Genomic DNA, 18469 nt, shown 5'->3' with positions numbered 1-18469 from the left:
ACATATGATACGAGATGCCTCATTCTGATGAAGGAGGGATGGGATTGTTGGGGTCTTCCGTCCTGCAGTGTGCTGCAGCGGTCACTCCATTGATGAAAAGGGTTAGCGCAGGGGTGGCCAGCTCCAGTCCTCAAGTGCCACCAACAGGTCAGGTTTTAAGGAGATCCCTGCTTCAGCACAGGTGGCTCAAATCAAGTGGCCCAGTCAACGACAATCAACGACTGAGCCGCTGATTGAGCCACCTGTGCTGAAGCGGGGCTATCCTTGAAACCTGACCTGCTGGTGGCCCTTGAGGACTGCAGTTGGTCACCCCTGGCTTAGAGTTTGCTGTCCTACCACTCATGCCTCAGAGCCGACGGCACCATTTGGCAGTGGAGGTCTGCTAACGGCAGCACAGCAACTCTAAATGAACATCTCTCGTCTCACAGTGTTTCTGTTTTGAGGAGATGCCTAGTAAAACATGTCATGTGTAGTAGATACATGGAACAGATCGTCACCAGTGAATGGCCCCCCCGGCCAACAAACAAAAAATATATTTATATATATATCCTTTCTTCTCTTTTTTTTTTGGTTACAGTTGAGTTGTGCCCCATTTCCGAAGCCTTTCTTCCCTCATGCTTTGGTACAAGTGCTGGAGTTTGAAGAGCTTCCCCCTGTACTTAAATCGTCCTGCCATTTCTCCAGGCTGCGTCGCCTGGCGTTCATGAAGAAGTTACTGACAGTGGTGAGTTCCAAGCCCAGCTGCTGGGAGATGGTGATCTGCATTTCCTTGGACGGGCGCTTGTTCTCTTTGAAGATGGCAAATAGTGTTCGGCGTTGGAGGTCCGTGAAAACGAGACGGGATTTCTTCTGGCTGTTGTTTCTGTCTTTGTTCGGCTCTTGCTCCTTGCGTTTGCATGCTTTAGAAAAAGACAAAAGGATGTAGGCATTATTATTGTTGTCGTGTATTATTGAGGTGCCAACACAAGTCCCCAGAGAGATAGAATGGGGGTGAAAGGCAATAATAGCACAGTATAACATGCAAATAACATAACAGTGACACAATAAGCAAGGAGGTCCCTGCCAGAATCCCATTCAGTGCTGGAGAGGCTGGGAACTCATTGCACTGCAGACACCTCCAACACTTAATGGCTGAAGGCCTGACTTTAATCAATAGTGCTAAGTGATAGTGCACCTAATACCGCTTCACTTTAATTGGCCCTAGAGTGCACTAAAGCTTAGCATAATTTAGTAAATCTTGACCCAGGTATTAAAGCAGCAACATTTCCCCCCATCTTCCCCCTCCCCCCACCTCCCCAGGGATGAACTCATATAATGCTAATATCTTGCCCCTGAGGATTTTTGGTAGTGTTTCAAAATCCTTGTTTTCTTAATCTCAACCTTCCGAGGTTACCATGGTGACCTCGGACTGCTGGGGAGACGTCCATTTTAACCTCCCAGACACTTAATATTCCAAATGACCTAAACAAAGCATCAAAATAAAAAAAAATCCCCTAGCAGGGAAGAAGATCCTTTTTTTGTTGTTGAACGGCAATCATTACAGGCGGCTGCTTTAACATCATATTAAAGACATTCTGTAATTACCAATGTACGAGGCTATATTATTTATGTTGACATTTGATGTATATATATCAAAGCGTGAGTGTTTTTATGGGGGTCGTTTGTCAAAGGACTGATGTAACGATGAAAAATGCCATTTTCTTTTGTGTGAGGACATGTTGTCATTCTTCTTAATGTTTTGTCATATTAATAATGCTAAACCTATAAAACGGTCACAATTCTAAACTCGCACTGACTGCACACTGTATCGTATATACCAGGCCTGCACAACTCGGAAAGTGAGAAGGGCCGAACTACCCCAAGGGAAAACAAATTGGGCCGCACAGGTAAAATCATCATCATCATCATCCCTTGCACCTCATCATCTCTCCTCCTGCACCTCTCATCATCATCATCCTCATATATCTCCCCCAGCATCTCACATCCTCATCCTCATATCTCCACCAGCACCCTTCATCATCATCATCATATCTCCCCCAGAACCCCTCACTATCAACCTTTGCGATACTCCCCATCTATCTCTCATACCCCCATCTCTCCCCCTCACACGCACACATAATACTCCCCCTCCACATCAAACACACAATAACCCCCTGCACACCACACACATCCCATCCCCCCCGCACCTCACATCCCACCCCCCCGCACCTCACATCCCTCTCCCCCCTGCACCTCACATCACTCTCCGCCCCTGCCCCTCACATCACTCCCCCCCTGCACCTCAAATCACCCCCATGCACCTCAAATCACCCCCCCCTGCACCTCCAATGACCCATTTGCACCTCCAATGACCCCCCTTGCACCTCCAATGACCCCCCTTGCACCTTCAATGACCCCCCTTGAACCTTCAATGACCCCCCTTGCACCTCCAATACCCCCTTGCACCTCCAATCACCCCCCTGCACCTCCAATGACCCTCCCCTGCACCTCCAATCAGCCCCCATGCACTCAAATCACCCCCATGCACCTCAAATCACCCCCCCTGCACCTCCAATGTTCCCCCTTGCACCTCCAATCACCCCCTTGCACCTCCAATCACCCCCCTTGTACCTCCAATCACCGCCTTGCACCTCCAATCACCCCCCTGCACATCCAATCACCCCTCCTGCACCTCCAATCAACCCCCCTGCACCTCCAATCACCCGAATGCACCTCCAATGACCCTCCCCTGCACCTCCAATGACCCCCTTGCACCTCCAATCACCCCCCTTGTACCTCCAATCACCCCCCTTGCACCTCCAATCACCCCCCTTGCACCTCCAATCACCCCCCTGCACCTCCAATCACCCCCCCTGCACCTCCTATCACCCCCCCTGCCCCTCCAATCACCCCCCCCGCACCCCCAATGACCCTCCCCTGCACCTCCAATGACCCCCCTTGCACCTCCAATGACCCCCCTTGCACCTCACCTTCCAGCCCCCTCCCCAGCACCTCACCTCACCCCCCCTCCTCCCCAGCACCTCACTTCCCCCCTCCCCAGCACCTCACTTCCACACACCCCTCCCCAGCACCTCACCTTACGGCGGCAGAGCAGGCAGGACAGCACGCTTGCAAGCAGCGGGCACAGGAAGTGCAACAACAGTCCTCAATGGCTACCAACAGGTCAGGTTTTCAGGATATCCCTGAATCAGCACAGATGATGCTTTTTTTTGACTGAGCCACTGATTGAGCCACCTGTGCTGAAGAAGGGATATCCTGATAACTTGTTGATGGCCTTTGAGGACTGGAGTTGCCCAGCCCCTGCTTTACAGCGATTGCCTATCTCCCTGAATGTAACTACATTCGTTCACAAACTACAAAAGGTTGTCTCGTTTTACCAAGCACTAGAATAGAATTACAATTTGGGGATTTGTTACCAAAACAAATGATATCTATGGCACAAGGAGTAAAATTCAGCAGAGCAAGAATGGTTTAGAAACCGGTATAAAATATATACGTATCGACAACTACACTAACGTTCTAAAACTGACTATAATTCACTATGTGATGTAAGAAGTACGCGTTCAGAAAGCACCCTTTTCAATTACTGTGTTATCTTCAAATAAAAGTACGTGCTGACAAACTGATTTGGTGAAAACCTTCTCAACGCCTGTAGTAGTGACGTGTCCATTTGGAATGTTCTAACAACTTCACTATCAACTGTGTCCATTGTGGGAAGTAGAACCTTCACTCCAAGCTTCATATCTGCTCTGTGGCATCGGACTAATCCATTTAATTAACATCCCTGCCTAAAGAATATTTTTCTCGGTCTAATGCTAACCAATTTCTGAAATATTTGCTCCTTGGTCCAATGTTTTTTTCCCCAACTCTCTCATTAATTTCCTTATTGTTCATACAGAGATGCCTGCTCAGTGTCAGGGTGTCTGACTTTTGCGCTCCCCAAAACCTGGTTTGTATGTCATTCTTTGTTTAACTGTGTTGCCTATGCTTTGTTCAGCATTCTCCCTGCTACCCTTAGAGCAGGGTGCAGCTAACTCCAGTCCTCATGGGCCACCAACAAGTCATGTTTTAAGTATATCCCTGCTTCAGCACAGGTGGCTCAATCAGTGGCTCATTCTTTGACCGAGCCACTGATTGAGCCATCTGTGCTGAAGCAGGGATAACCTTAAAGGTGGCCTTTGAGGACTGAAGTTGGCCACTCTTGCCTTTATATAGTTATATATCAAGCTAAAAAAAACAATAGCAAGGGTGTGAAACTGAAGCTTCTAGGTACATCTGGAGCGTGCTGTAGTATCTTCGTATTAGGCTAATTTATTAGTTCACTGTACATTATGGTCATGGTTATTGTCACCCTAGAGACAAATACGTTAAGTTTTGTGAACAAATGCAGCAACCAAGAGGTTAACGTTAATTTAAAAAAATTCTCTTTTTGTCCGTCTCCTGTGGGATTAACCCAGGGGGCTTCATGGTGTCTGCATTACTGGGCCAATAAAACAATGAAAAAGGAATATGTTTATAAATGATGTGACTGGTGACAGTGTTCCAGACATCTGACCTGGTCTGGCATTGTAACTTCAGAACAAGGCATCATAGAAATTACAGAGACCTTTCTGGCTGGCAGACAAAAAACTACAGAAAGGGCACTCTCTATTTCCTTAAAAATGTAACAAATTTATGATATTTAAAATCTGGTGTAATTCACAAGGATAAAAAATATAGATTTGGGACAAGCTGAAATACAGAATTGTACTGACAATAAACATGATTGGATATCTGTGTTGCATATCTCAGATTTGTTTCTCTCCCAAAGATTAGAATTGGCTCTATCAAGACTGAGGTCCCGGTGTGCATTAAAATGATACGAACGCAATGGTGAGGGCAGCATTATTCTAGGGGTTATAGCGAGAGTTTTATGGGGTATTTTATACTCTCAGATTCATTTGGGTTTCAAATCATTCTCTCTCCCAGTCATAAATGTCACAAAACATTGATGAGTGGGAGATAAGACACACCCATAAAAGTTTGTTTAAATGCAATGCATTTGAGTATCAAAAAGCTGATTTGAACACGTGAGTTCTAATATCTTCAATTTCAAGACCTCTTTGAAGGGATCTAATATTGTATGCTGGTAACATATAGGTTCTCTGTTTTATTTTATTCTTTCATGAAACTGTCTGCATTTATATATTGTAGGTATTTATAACATTCCTTTTCTGTAAACAAGCACTGTATCACTTTTCGTATATTAAATCTAAAATGTAATAAGTACTGTCTTTGGGCTCTAATTGCACCATTTTGATAAGATTAACTGCACCTTTTTGATAAGATTAACTGCATTTTGGACACATTTTACTACATTGTTTTTTGTTTTAATTATATATTTTTCCAGTAAACTGGGACCAAGGACTCCTAAGGGTAAGACCTTAAGTTATTCTTGGTGGTGGAAGCATATTGAGGTTGGTTGACCGTTTTTGGGGAGTTACTGCTCATTTTTAGTGCCCTGCAGGGAGCTAAGTGAGTCAGCTGGATAGCTGGAGGTTTCAACCCCTTTCGCCACCTGCAGTCACCTGCACCCAAGGTGTGGCGCTCGTGGCAGATATATTGTAAAACAGTAAGAATGGGGGAGGAGTTACATGACAAATATATTAATGAGAAATATAAATGTGTGCAATTATTCAATTTTCTTGCATCAGTAAAAACTGTCAGGTCTGGCATAAATCTTTGTAGGAGACTTATGTGAATGTATGATATTTGTAAAACAAGTTCCTTGCAGTTGATGCAGACTGACTGATGCTTTGCATTAGTTAGTTTCGCACACAGTGCCGATAAACTCAACCTGAACATTCCACTCAACCTACAATGTGACCAAGAGGTAAGAGGTGTCAATTATCAGACTGTCAGTGCATGTTTCTTGATGGGAAAAGCGTTGTTAAAATGACTCTCAGGAGTGGTGTGTACACCTTTACACAACCTGCTCTACCATTCTAAATCAGATAAACCCTTTCCAAAGTTACAAAGAGTGATCATTTCTTTCACTAGTTGAAACATTTAGTGATTTTACCTCCCATAAAATGACCAAAACATATAAACTACATTTCAAATTAATTAGATTTTAGTTCAGCGTAGTAAGATAGATGTAGCCAAGGACTTTCTAACTTATTGTTATTTGATACTACAGTAATGCACATCTATTACTGAAGAAAGGAAACTTTCATGCAAATATTAATGAAGGTTTTTAGAATCTACTTTGGCAGAACAAATCCCACCTGCTTTTAACTTGAAAATCAAATTATATCCTGGAAGAGAATCACAGAATGACAGTATATGTAAGCAGCGTTGTTTAAGATATATCACATATACAAATGCAAAGAATTAGAATCTTGCTACTTGGTTAACAGTCCCGTGGAGTTAGCAATTATTTTTGTCAGACAAGCATACTAAGGAGAATTGTATATATTCATGTACTAGTGATATTGTAGTTATTATTCGCAAGAAGGTTTGTGTAATAATCAGGGGTGACCAACTCCAGTCCGCAAGGGCCAGGTTTTCAGGATGCCCCTGCTTCCACGCCGGTGACTCAATCAGTGGCTCACCCCGGTGTAGACCTATGCAGTATTTCTATGTGCTTGGAAATGTTGTTTTAGGGATGGAGAGTGTCAGATTGCCTATAAGACCTGGGCCAAGGACGGTAACATTTTGGGGCGGCCAAAACGTCCACCCCCGTATGCTTTTGCCGCGCTCTCGGGCCTATCGGATCTAATGGGAAGGCACTTGCCTGTGTCGACCGCCTTCCTGCTCGTTTGGAATCCCAGCGTCAAATGACGCCGCGCCACGTCACCAACGTAGCGTCACACGGCGTCTCGTTGCCATGGCAATGTCAAATGACGTCATGCGTCCCCATTTCCGTGGCAAGGCGCCCGCGGGGCGCCATCACGTTGGTGACGACCGCGGCGTCATTGGACACTGGGATTCCAGAGGAGAAGGAGGGCGGGGCAGCAAGGAGGCGGCCGACACAGGCGAGTGCCGTGGGGCGGCGGATTGTGAAATCCGCCGCAGGGGGATGGTAGTTGCTCAAAGATATTAGGAATGCATGTTTAATAATGTACAAATATATGCGGGTCACATGTTATCCAATACCTAATGGTGGCCTTCTTAAAAGTTACAGAGACGCTTTTAATGGCTTCACTCCCACAGGCGATCTGCTGCTATAAACGCTGTAGCAGTTAAACAAACCTGCCAGCTACACAATCGGTTTTGTACTATAAATATCCTTAGAAATTCTTACTAGAGAAAATATTCAACATAATTAGCATGTAAACATACACATGTCTAACTGGGCCTTCAGTTGCTATAGATGTCATTTTAGTATGTGCATTCATTCAAGTCTAGTCATCATTTTCTATTGCAGATTTATTTATATAGTTATACAGTATATTAATTATTTGGCTCTGAGCACCAAAGAAGAGACTTTACAACATCACTCATATTGACCAGCTCTTAAGTACCTTTATTTCAAGTATTTTTCCTGTTGATCAGGAGCCACAAAACAGAAACAGATAGTCCCTTTAAAAATAAATATATACCATGTGTCTCAAATAGCTGCTTTGTTGTTAAGTTAATGCTACAAGAGTGAATATCGGCACGTAAAGCCATATTTACTTATCAGTGAGTATTCACGTGAATGGGACACAAGCGCCCACAACCACAGAGATCCGTTATTGACTTAAGTCAGGGCCACATGTGGACACGTAAGGCTGATTTATTCTACGTGTGGGTGGTTACTCTGACATCAATTGTAGAACAAACGTGACATATTTTTAAGCTCTTTGCTGTAAGCGGATACAGAAAAACGTAGCTGAGAAAAGTGTAACAGGCTATCAGCAAAGTCGCTATGTATTTAACCTCAGTGCACTTACACAGGGGTCTCAAACTTAGTCCCCAAGGGCCACCAACAGGCTAGCTTTTATGGATATCCCTGCTTCAGCACAGATGGTTAAATCAGAGGCTCGGTCTTTGCCTGTTGGTGGCCCTTGAGGACTGAGTTTGAGACCCCTGACTTAAATGAACGCCTCATTAAGTGCTAACTGGTATCTTCAAAGCCCACTGATGCAGTGTTAAGCCATAGCGGCCTTGCGTTAAGTATAACAGACATTAGTGCTAATGACATGCAAGGACTACCCACAAAGCTCCATTATAGATAACGCAGGGATTTCAGGTGGAGAGGCGGCTGACCACAAAAAGGAGAACATATGCTAATATGTCTATGCAAAGTATATTTAAAAGAATTACATTAGCATATCTCCCAGGTATCTCAGGTGTGCTCCTTTTTGTTCACGGGTGTCTCTCCATGTGTTGTATAAAGGTGTGTTTGGGGGGTGTATCTACCTAGCTAACCTTTGGGAATTTAGTAAAGTAAGACTCTCTCCCTCTCCTGCAAACCCCATATTTCAGGCTCTGAGTGAGTTAATGGCACCTTCAGATAAAACAGGCTTAAAGCGAGGCGGTGCTAATTTAGCATGCCATTAAGCCATTGATTTGGGGAGAGGTTATAGGAGGAGTTAGGGGAGCTCAACATTATAATGCGAGCGATAACATTTTCACAGTTTAATCAATAACGCTCTCTCTTCTTCTTTCGGTTGGTTAAATCCACAATGGGAGAGGGAGAGTAAATAGACTGTAGAGAACATTCTTGCATTAAATCAAAGCACAAACACTGGCAACTTGATCCATCCCCCTCAAGAGTAAAATATATACACACACACACACACACACACACACACACACACACACACACACACACACACACACACACACACACACACACACACACACACACACACACACACACACACACACACACACACACACACACACACACACTATATACATATATATGTATATATTCAGTGGTCGAAGCGGTTTAAAAAACCCAGCGGTGTTATGCCATATTTTAAAAGATCTACGTTTATTAAACTTTGCAGTAAAGTTCATTGGGCTATATTTTATAAAGATGTTGATAAGAGTTATGCTGTAAACATAGGAAGGGCTGGTACTTTCTAAACTAAATCCCCTTTTCATTGGAATTGTAAAATTGTATATAAAATGGAGTGGATCTCTAGGTGTACCATTATTACACTCCAAGCAAGACACACACAAACAGACAAACAGACACACAACACACAACACACACACACAAACAGACACACACACACACACACACACACACACACCATTAGGACCAGTGAAGTCTGCTACGTCTGTACATATTAAATATTATTCTGTAAGGTGAATATCACTCAAACCCCACCCCATACTTGGACAAATTAAATAGCCTTGTATTATAAGAACAAACACTTACACGACTGCAAGATACCGGAGAATTCTGGTGCTGCGTAGTAACATCAAGTGTAAATATGAAAAGAAAAAAATAAATAATAATTAAAAACCGTAGTATTGTCTATTTAACTGAATATTTTACATGCTCTCTTATAGGACTTTTACATATTGTTAAATAAGAAAACCTGAAAAATTGTTACCTGCTGTAACAATTAAAAAAACAAGTACAGCTCAACCCTTTTATAACGCTGTGCTTGGGGTCCAAAGAATCACATCGCGTTAGAAATAATGTACAATTGTATGCATTGTACGATAAAGTATTTAAGATACCAATAATCGTGTTTTAAAGTATTCATAAATATGAAAATTGGGAGCCATGCTAGCATCGCGTTATAAGCGGATTTGCGTTGAAGCGGATTCACGTTGTAACGGATCGCGTTATAACGGGGTGGAGCTGTACCAACAAACAAAAAAGGTTATTTATGGAGTTTAAACTGCTGTAGAATGTATGTCCCAAACGTAAAGCTAGTCACACAAATGTTAGAACGAGGCTGTGAATAATAAGAAAATAGTAAGCAAACAGTAAAACACTTTAACACGTTTATACGGTTACGTGCCCAACATTAACCTGATAAACAGCTAACGTTTCTCTGTAGTAATCTTCCGTTAATAATCCCATTCACATTATTATGCAGAAACATAGAGGCTGTGGGGACTCGGCATCACACCCAACTTTACATGTGAACAAACAAATAACCCCGAGGTGGTCCTTGTGCAAATAAAAAAACATACATGGTGCAATTGAAGTAATACGTGAATATAAATGCAAAAATGTGATAAAAAGTGCCTGACAAAATAATGGGACACAAATAATAAAAAAGAGAAACCAATCTGCAGCTGTGAACCCAGATGAACTGTTCTCTTTAGTTCGTTTTCGGCATTTTCTTAGGATATGGGGAGCACAGATATAACCCAGAAATGGAAAAAACAAGATATGGCTTTGAATTGGCCACTCACATGGCCCCAAAGGGTTAACAGGCACTTATGTATTTCCCCTGGTATGTTGATCCTCTCCGTGCTTTTAAGTGGAGTCCCTCATTGGGTTAATACTTTATTGCCGTTGTGCCCCAAAATTGAAAAGAATGATAATGCAGAGCCTATGAAATAAAATAATTTAGCAAACATGAACAGATTTACTCTCACACTTTGTAAGCTCTTTTCAGCTGTAGGTATATAGAAGGAAATGGAGACTTGTATTTCCAAGCACTGGCACATTTTGAAGAGGGACCCAATTTTAGGTAATGTGGTTACAGATCACCCAAGAGTTATTGGGGGTTGAGCTTGCTGGGAATGTGTGTGTTAATTCAATTTCTAACTTGCAACAGTTGTTTGGAGGTAGGTGGCCCCTCCTCCCCGAGCTCACCCCTCCCCACCTTTTTAACTTGGGAGGTTTGTTTCATTTTGCTGTATGGACAGGACCTTCTGTGGTTGTTCCTCCTCATACAGAAGTAAAAGGGAAGGTTCACTGTGTAGTGTTAGGACCTGCACATTTGGTTATACCTTGGCGTTGGTATGCAGGCTTATGATGCTTTGACCAAAGGGTTTAACTAAATAACCAAGAAAATATTATTATTAAAGTATTTAACTTTATACTTATTACCATATATGTTTTGTCAATTGGATGTGGCATTGGGCTCCCCTGTCTTCTGTTGTGCAAATGAGCTATTATCCAGATTTGTATAATAGTAATTTTGTCCATTATTGTACTGTATGTGTTATTATTTATTTATTTATAAAATATTTTACCAGGAAGTAATACATTGAGAGTTACCTCTCGTTTTCAAGTATGTCCTGGGCACAGGGTAAAACAAATAATACATGGTTACAAGTACAGTTACATAAATGAACAGGGTATACATTATATACAAGACATTGCGTGCACAGTTAAAGAAAATATATATTATGAGCGTATGAAACAGTTACAGACCAGGTTAAAATGTGAGACAGCCTTAGATTTGAAAGAACTTAAACTGGTCATGGATGTGAGAGTCTCTGGTAGGTTGTTCCAGTTTTGGGGTGCACGGAAGGAGAAGGAGGAACGTCCGGATACTTTGTTGAGCCTTGGGACCATGAATAGTCTTTTGGAGTCTGATCTCAGGTGATAAGTGCTGCAGGTGGTAGGGGTGAGGAGCTTGTTCAGGTAGCTGGGTAGCTTGCCCATGAAGAATTTAAAGGCAAGACAGGAAAGGTGAACTTTGCGCCTAGACTCTAGTGTTGACCAATCTAGTTCTTTGAGCATTTCGCAGTGATGTGTGTTGTAGTTGCATTGGAGAACAAAACGACAAATTGAATTGTAGAGGGTGTCAAGTTATGGGGGTTGTTGGTGGTAGAGGAGGTGGGTAGTAGTGTTGTTGAATTGTAATGTTTCTTGGGGGTAGAGGGATTGGGTGAAGGGGGTAGTTGCCCCAAGGGTGGGTGGATAGGCCTCTCGGGTGGGTAGCAGGGGTGGTTAACCCCTTCATTACCATAGCGGTTACCACAGCTATGGTAGTGACGGGGTTAACTCCTCCCGCATCCTTCCCGGCAGGCCTAGCCACCCACCCTAGGGCAATTAACCCCTTCATCCACACCCTGTACCCCCAACAAACCGGGTACTCAGGTTAAACCCCTTCATTGCCTTCGCGGCTAGCCGCTAAGGTAATGAAGCTGTTTTTATTTACATTTTAATACTAGTGTACGGGAGCAGGGGGTCTCCAGAGCTGAACCGCATTGATTTCAGCCCCAGGGCCCCCCTGCTTCCCGAGTTCCAGGCCCTGCATGGGGTGCCGGTATCCCCCTGCAATGTTTAAATTTCACACATCACGTGACCGGGAGATTTAAACGCACACGAGATACCGGCACCCCATATCGGGGCCTGTAACTCAGGATGCAGAGGGTCCCCGGGGCTGAAGTCAATGCGCTTCATCTCAGGTGACCCCCTGCTTCAGTACACTGTTATTAAAATGTAAATAAAAGCAGTGCGATTGCCTGTGAGAGCTGTGCAGGGAGATGTGGCTCTTACAGACTGCGGCCAGATCGTACGGGGAGAACCTTGAGAGAGCCTGAGATCTCATCGCTGCTGTCCCCTACAGTATTGGCATTTTCCTACCTCACGGTTTGAGACTTGTGGAAATGGTTTCAGATTCTTTCTGAATACCGTGATAACACAAATGACAAACCGTTCGATGGGGTCATGCCAAACCGTTCGATGGGGTCATGCCAAACCATTCGAGATGGCAGCAAACTTATCGAAGATACTAATATAGGCCCCACAGTGTTTCAAAACATTTTCATTGCATACACCAATCCAACTCTATAGGTCTCAAATATAGAGCCATAGAGTTTGTAGAATTGAAGAGGAGACAGGTTCAACAATTTGACACAGAGAGAGACCTACTGGATATTCAGATTAAAAACATTCATGACTGATGTCTTAAATATTGATACCATATTGGGACTTTTAGCTAAAAAAAAGTAGTTTTAAAATTTGGATACCATTATTGATAGATTTTAATATTCCTATTACACATATGGGTTATGGTATACAACAAGAGGGGGAGAGAGGGCTCCTGCTCAGCTGAAAATATAGCATATCTCACGTACTAGAGGGGTGCTATCAGGGAAGGGGATACTGTGAATTTTCGAAGGAAAGGTTCCTGTGTGATGCACTCTACTAATATTCAAAAATAATAACATTTGTTATAGTATGTTTTAATCTATAACAACCCATTGTCCATTTTAGTATTTTTAAAGTATTTTTTTTAAGTATGTATGATGTTTTTTCCCCATCATTGTACTATTATATCTAGTTGGTATGGTCACTTTAATTCGTTTTTATTATTAATGATGTTGGTGATATTCACGATTTATCATTTCATAATAATTCATAATATTTATTTATACTTTGGGGCCTATGCAGAGAGCAGCGAATTTTAAAATTGGCGAATTTATTAAAAAGTAGCTTTTTTGGAGAGTTTTAATCTCCATATGCAGAAAAGTGCGAATTCTGCTATGTTTAACATGGATGCGTGTGGCGAGTTTAAATTGGCGAGATGCGCGCTTCAGAAATGTGTTAAAACAAATTCGCGCCTTTTTTTTTCCCTTTGCAATGGCCGCGAGCGGCAGTTTTTTTTGGCGAGGCAAAACGGAGACAATCGCGCCATTTTATTGGCGCGAACAGCCGCTAGATGCCGTTCGCGCCTCTCTGCATACGGATATTTTTTAAACTGGCGAGATTGCGGTTCTCGCCAGCCGCGAGGCGAGTTTTACAAATAGAAAAGAAAAATTGGCGCGTTTTTCGGAAATCTCCATTTTCTGCTGTTTTCTGCGCGATTATCTCCAAAAAATGGCGAATTTCGAAAATTCGCTGCTCTCTGCATAGGCCCCTTTGTCTTTTAATTTCACAGACTCAATACAGATATTGTAGTCATTATGAATGTGTTTTAGAATATGGTTAACCATTTAGAGAGATTTAGGATTGTTTAGCCATATATGAATAAGTTCACATGTATTTTTATGTATTTGTATAAATATTCTGTACCAGTTATATTTTCTATCAGCGCTTCTCTGTTGATTAAAATAACACTTGATTATGTACTATGTATTGAGATATATTGTAGTATTTTTAGTCTTCTATTTATTTTTTTTGACAGTGTGTTATACCCACTAAGTTGTAACTTGTTGGGCTATGAGAGACATTCAAATAGAGATAATCAGTTGTCACAGAGGACTCCAATTGTTATACGTTACCTTGGATCACCTAATTAGGAGAGATGGGAATATACGAGAGCGGATACAGTGTTGCGATAGAAGATTCCTGATGAACCACGTAGCGAAATGCGTAGTCATCAGCCAGAGGGAGGAGACGCAACTACAGCCGGGCACCACGAGATCCCATGAGATGCTGACAGTATCGGATTATCTGTGTAGCAGCAGTGAGAGTTTGTCCCTGAGCAAGGAGATCAAGTCTCTTTTTCCTTCTAGTTACCTAAAGCTTAAAAGAGCTTACAGTGTGAGTGTAAATCTGTTCATGTATGATAAATTGTTTGATTTCAGATGACGCTCTGCACCATCACTGCTCTCTTTTCAATTTTGGGGCACAACGGCAATACAGTACCTATAAGTACAGTATTAACCCAATGAGTGACTACACTTAAAAGCACGGAGAGGATCAACATACCCGGGGAAATACATAAGTACCTCTTAACCCTTTGGGGCCATGTGAATGGGCAATTCAAAGACTTGCTTCTACTCATATACATATAACCAATCAAAGAATATTATACCATCTCTTGTCTTTTCCATTTCCAACTTTGCATGTGTCTCTTTGCGGTAATATATCAGAATATTTTGGCTTTCTCTGACTCTTCCTGAGCCTGCTTGTAATTGGGGAATGGTTTACAGCAGGGGTGGCCAACTCCAGTTCTCAAGGGCCACCAACAGGTCAGGTTTTAAGATTATCCCTGCTTCAGCACAGGTGACTCAATCACTGGCCTGTTGGTGGTGGCACTGGAGGACTGGAGTAAGCCACTCCTGGTATACAGTACAGAGAGCAACTGGTGGAGGCGGGGTTGGGAGTTGCACAATAATCATACAAATATATATCGACTTTGTTTGTTAAAACCTCTGCAAAGAAAAATGGCGTAACCCTAAATGTCTATTGGTCTATGTAAAATAAATATGTAAGTAAATAAAATAAACCTAGCATGATTGCAGCATTGTTACTCCTATAATAACTACTCTTTGACAGAAGCTATAAATATTGCACATTCTGAGTTATTTGTGAAATACTTCGCACAATTAAGCTTTCACGACTAAATTTGCTGATTTAACGAACGTCTATTGATGTATAAGATTGAGATTAAAAATGGTAGAGAAGGCGTCCCATGGATTTAATTTGATCCCAATTCCACTATTTGATGTTCATTTGGACAGCACCTTTAAAAGTCAACAAGAATTGCTATGTTTATCAACGGGATGTAGATTGATATGCGTGCATTGTGCTTATTGCGTGTACAAAGAAGGTACGATTAAAAGCAAAGACGCTCAATCAGTGAAATGTAACACGCCATCTCAGCATGATTTCAAATAAATGTGAAGAAAATGGAACCATGATGGGAATAATGTCCACAATGAAATGACTGTCAGAGAGGCTTCAAATGGTTTCAAGTGTTTTCTTTTATATCATTTAGTTAGAGAAGCCGTGTGGATTTGTATGTTGGTATGATCTCTAAAAGTGGGCCTTAGAAATCAATTTGATTACCTCTCTGAATTAAGTATGCACAACTGAGAGCAATTGAGATCAATATAAATCAGGTTAAGTACTCCACTGTGTACAAAACCATTATGTAACAAGAAGCTATTTGAATGAAGATGCAAATAAACACGTTGTCAAGGTTTGCTATGACACATGTATTTATGGAGAGCCTTGGCTTACCTCTGTCTGCTACCCATAAAACTAATTTTTTGATTTAACCCTTGTTTGTCTTGAATGTGCCACGTTCTACCAGGACACAAGCTGCCACGTTCTTTAAAAAATGCCATCGCAATATGTACTGGAGTTGTAATTATATGGGAGCACTTGATAAACGAACACCTGCCATTTTAAAACTTATATTGAACAATGTTGGGTACGTGCAATAGCTTTTCAAATTGAGGACAGAAAACCCAACTCCAAACTTCAATATAATACATATGGCAGAGCAGGATAGTGCCTGATGTCCTCAGTGGTCACTAACTAAGGAGAAAATCCTACGCCGATTCACGTTGTTATAAAGTATGTGTAACGTCCTGAAAATGACCTTTGTACAGTCCCCGATGCTCCTGGTCCTTAGACACAACATAAGTCATCCACATACATATTTCCAGGTGTGCTGTGCCAGCTTTGTGTGATTACTTTCTTTGCAATACCTCTGGGCAGATCTTTTGTTGGATTGCTAATAGTTTACTTTGATAGCAACGTGCAACTGTTGCTTGTCTTCCATGGAAACAACAAGGTTGTAACATAACAACATAATGAATGGCGGTGTGTTATGTGCACATTGGCTTCCCAATGCAGCTAGTCATACACGCCAGTGACCTCTTAGGATAAGATGTACATGTGTTTGTGTACCTGAATGAATGGGACCAGAGAAAGAAAAGAATCCCTACATGAGCACCACTGAACATTTTTGGTAACACAAGTGCTCGTGTAGGGATTATTTTCTTTCTTTGGTCCCATAGTTTCTTGTCCCTGGAGCGCCCGCAGCAGCTATACCTTACAGCAGGGAGCGCAAACTTTTCCAGCTGCGCCCCCCCCTGCCTGCTCCAACTTGCTCTCGCGCCCCCCTCACCTAGCTCGACGGCGTCAAAAGACGCCGCGGGGGTCACGTGATGTCACGTGACCCCATTGCCGTGGAGATGGACGTGTGACGTCACTCCGCACGGCACCGCGGCGTCATTTGATGCCACGTTGCCGTGGCAACGCGTCCCTGCAGCTCTTCAGAATCCCGGTACGTTAGTTGCAGGGGCCTCACGCGATCCCCCCGGCATTTAATTTAAATGACTGGGGGAAGAGCGCGGGACCTCTGCAACCACCCACGCCCCCCCCCCCCCCCAGACAAATCTCCCATCCTCTTGGGGGGGTACGACCCCCAGCTTGCGCACCGCTGCCTTACAGTGTTACAGCAAGTTTTTGGGGGTACCTTTTATTACACAGTTTGATTGCTGTATCTTTTGTGTGCTTTTCCATATTTTTACTACCTTAATGAATGTCCAACCTTCCTCCGTGATATTCTGTTGAGACCTTGCAGGGATTTATTGTTGAATTAGTAAGTAAGTCATTTGTTTAGTTCTGAATTATCAATTATAATTTGCATGGGGGGTGAGGGGGAGGAATAAAAATATCCCAATTTCTGAATATCTAATAAATGTATCTGTAAGTAATGTTCTGCTAGTTTTATTATTAGTGTAACCCTAACCCGATCACAGGGCACATTCAGTACCAGACTACCAGCCACTTCACAGGAATCCTTAATAGACGCACTAACTCTCGGGGGCGCTGTTACAAACGCTGTGGGGTTCTCTTGCTTGCGAACCAAGCGCGGGATTTTTTTACGAACAAAAAAGGCGCAGGGACTTTTAGAAAATCTTTATTATAAAATCCTCAACAAAACAGTTGTAATCAGACTTCATAAAAATAATAGTCAAAGTCCAAAGTAACATCCACAGCGATGCTTGAACATAAGTAATTCTCAGCAAATAAAATAATGTTCACCCAATAAGGATTTGTGGATCCCCACTTTCCCACTCAGTGAGGACACTGGTCTGTGGCAGTGGTGCAGAATACAACGAAACACTCTGCTGAAGTTTTGGTTAAGGTGATCCTTAAGAAGCCTCTTTGCTTTAAGACCTCCGGCACATTCTAGGCCAGGAGTGGTCAATTCCAGTCCTCACGGGCCAACAGGTCAGGTTTTCAGGAGATCCCTGAATCACCACAGGTGGATCAATCAGTGGCTCCATCAATGAGCTGAAGCAGGGATATCCTGGAAACCTGACCTGTTGGTGGCCCTTGAGGACTGTATTTGGCCACTCCTGGCACAGGCCTCGTGTATTCCTATTCACTAATGGTAGTTTGTCTCTCAGCACTTTCTATGTGGTCTTATTTCATAGGGTTTCACCTTGGTGGGCCAATCTCTGGCTTTTCTGCTCCATTCAGTTGCAAATCACAGAATCCTGGCTCAGATCCCTGTCCAGTTTATTTCTATTCTTCTCACTCTCTGGTTACTTTAGCTTACAATTCAGTATAATATTCAGCTCTCACTTCCAGCTGACATAGAAAGAGCAAAGTAACTCTTCCCTAATAATCAAAATGTTACGCACAACAACCAATTACCAAACGGAAACATAATTATATGTACTCTCCTCCAGCCACTCCTACTAATCCTACTAACCACAGGAGTAAAGACTCAAACGTAGTATATTAACCCCAAAGGAAAGACATGGGGGCTCAAAAATACTTAGCAAATTGACTCAAAAAATAAATAAAGTTATTTACGACGTAGCATTTATGACTTACTTATAGCAACTTGCTTCCAGTTTAAACCCCAACCCATGA

At 42.5% G+C, this 18469-nt stretch overlaps 1 protein-coding gene across 2 annotated transcripts in view; it reads right to left on the bottom strand.

The window, feature by feature from the left end:
• Nucleotides 1-267: 267 nt before the first annotated feature.
• ONECUT2 (one cut homeobox 2) overlaps nucleotides 268-18469 on the bottom strand; it is a 72279-nt gene continuing 54077 nt past the window's right edge. The window contains exons 2-3 of one of the 2 annotated variants that reach the window (XM_075586975.1): nucleotides 9359-9388; nucleotides 268-899 (exon numbers count right to left, since the gene is read on the bottom strand). In XM_075586975.1, coding sequence (XP_075443090.1) covers nucleotides 613-899; nucleotides 9359-9388 — 317 coding nt within the window. In that variant the 3' untranslated portion in view covers nucleotides 268-612. The remainder of the gene's footprint in view (nucleotides 900-9358; nucleotides 9389-18469) is intronic. The other variant, XM_075586983.1, reaches the window with a different exon arrangement.

This window comes from Ascaphus truei, chromosome 1 (assembly GCF_040206685.1).
Source record: "Ascaphus truei isolate aAscTru1 chromosome 1, aAscTru1.hap1, whole genome shotgun sequence".
NCBI classification, from domain to species: Eukaryota; Metazoa; Chordata; class Amphibia; order Anura; family Ascaphidae; genus Ascaphus; species Ascaphus truei.
This window is presented reverse-complemented; position numbering and strand designations above follow the sequence as displayed.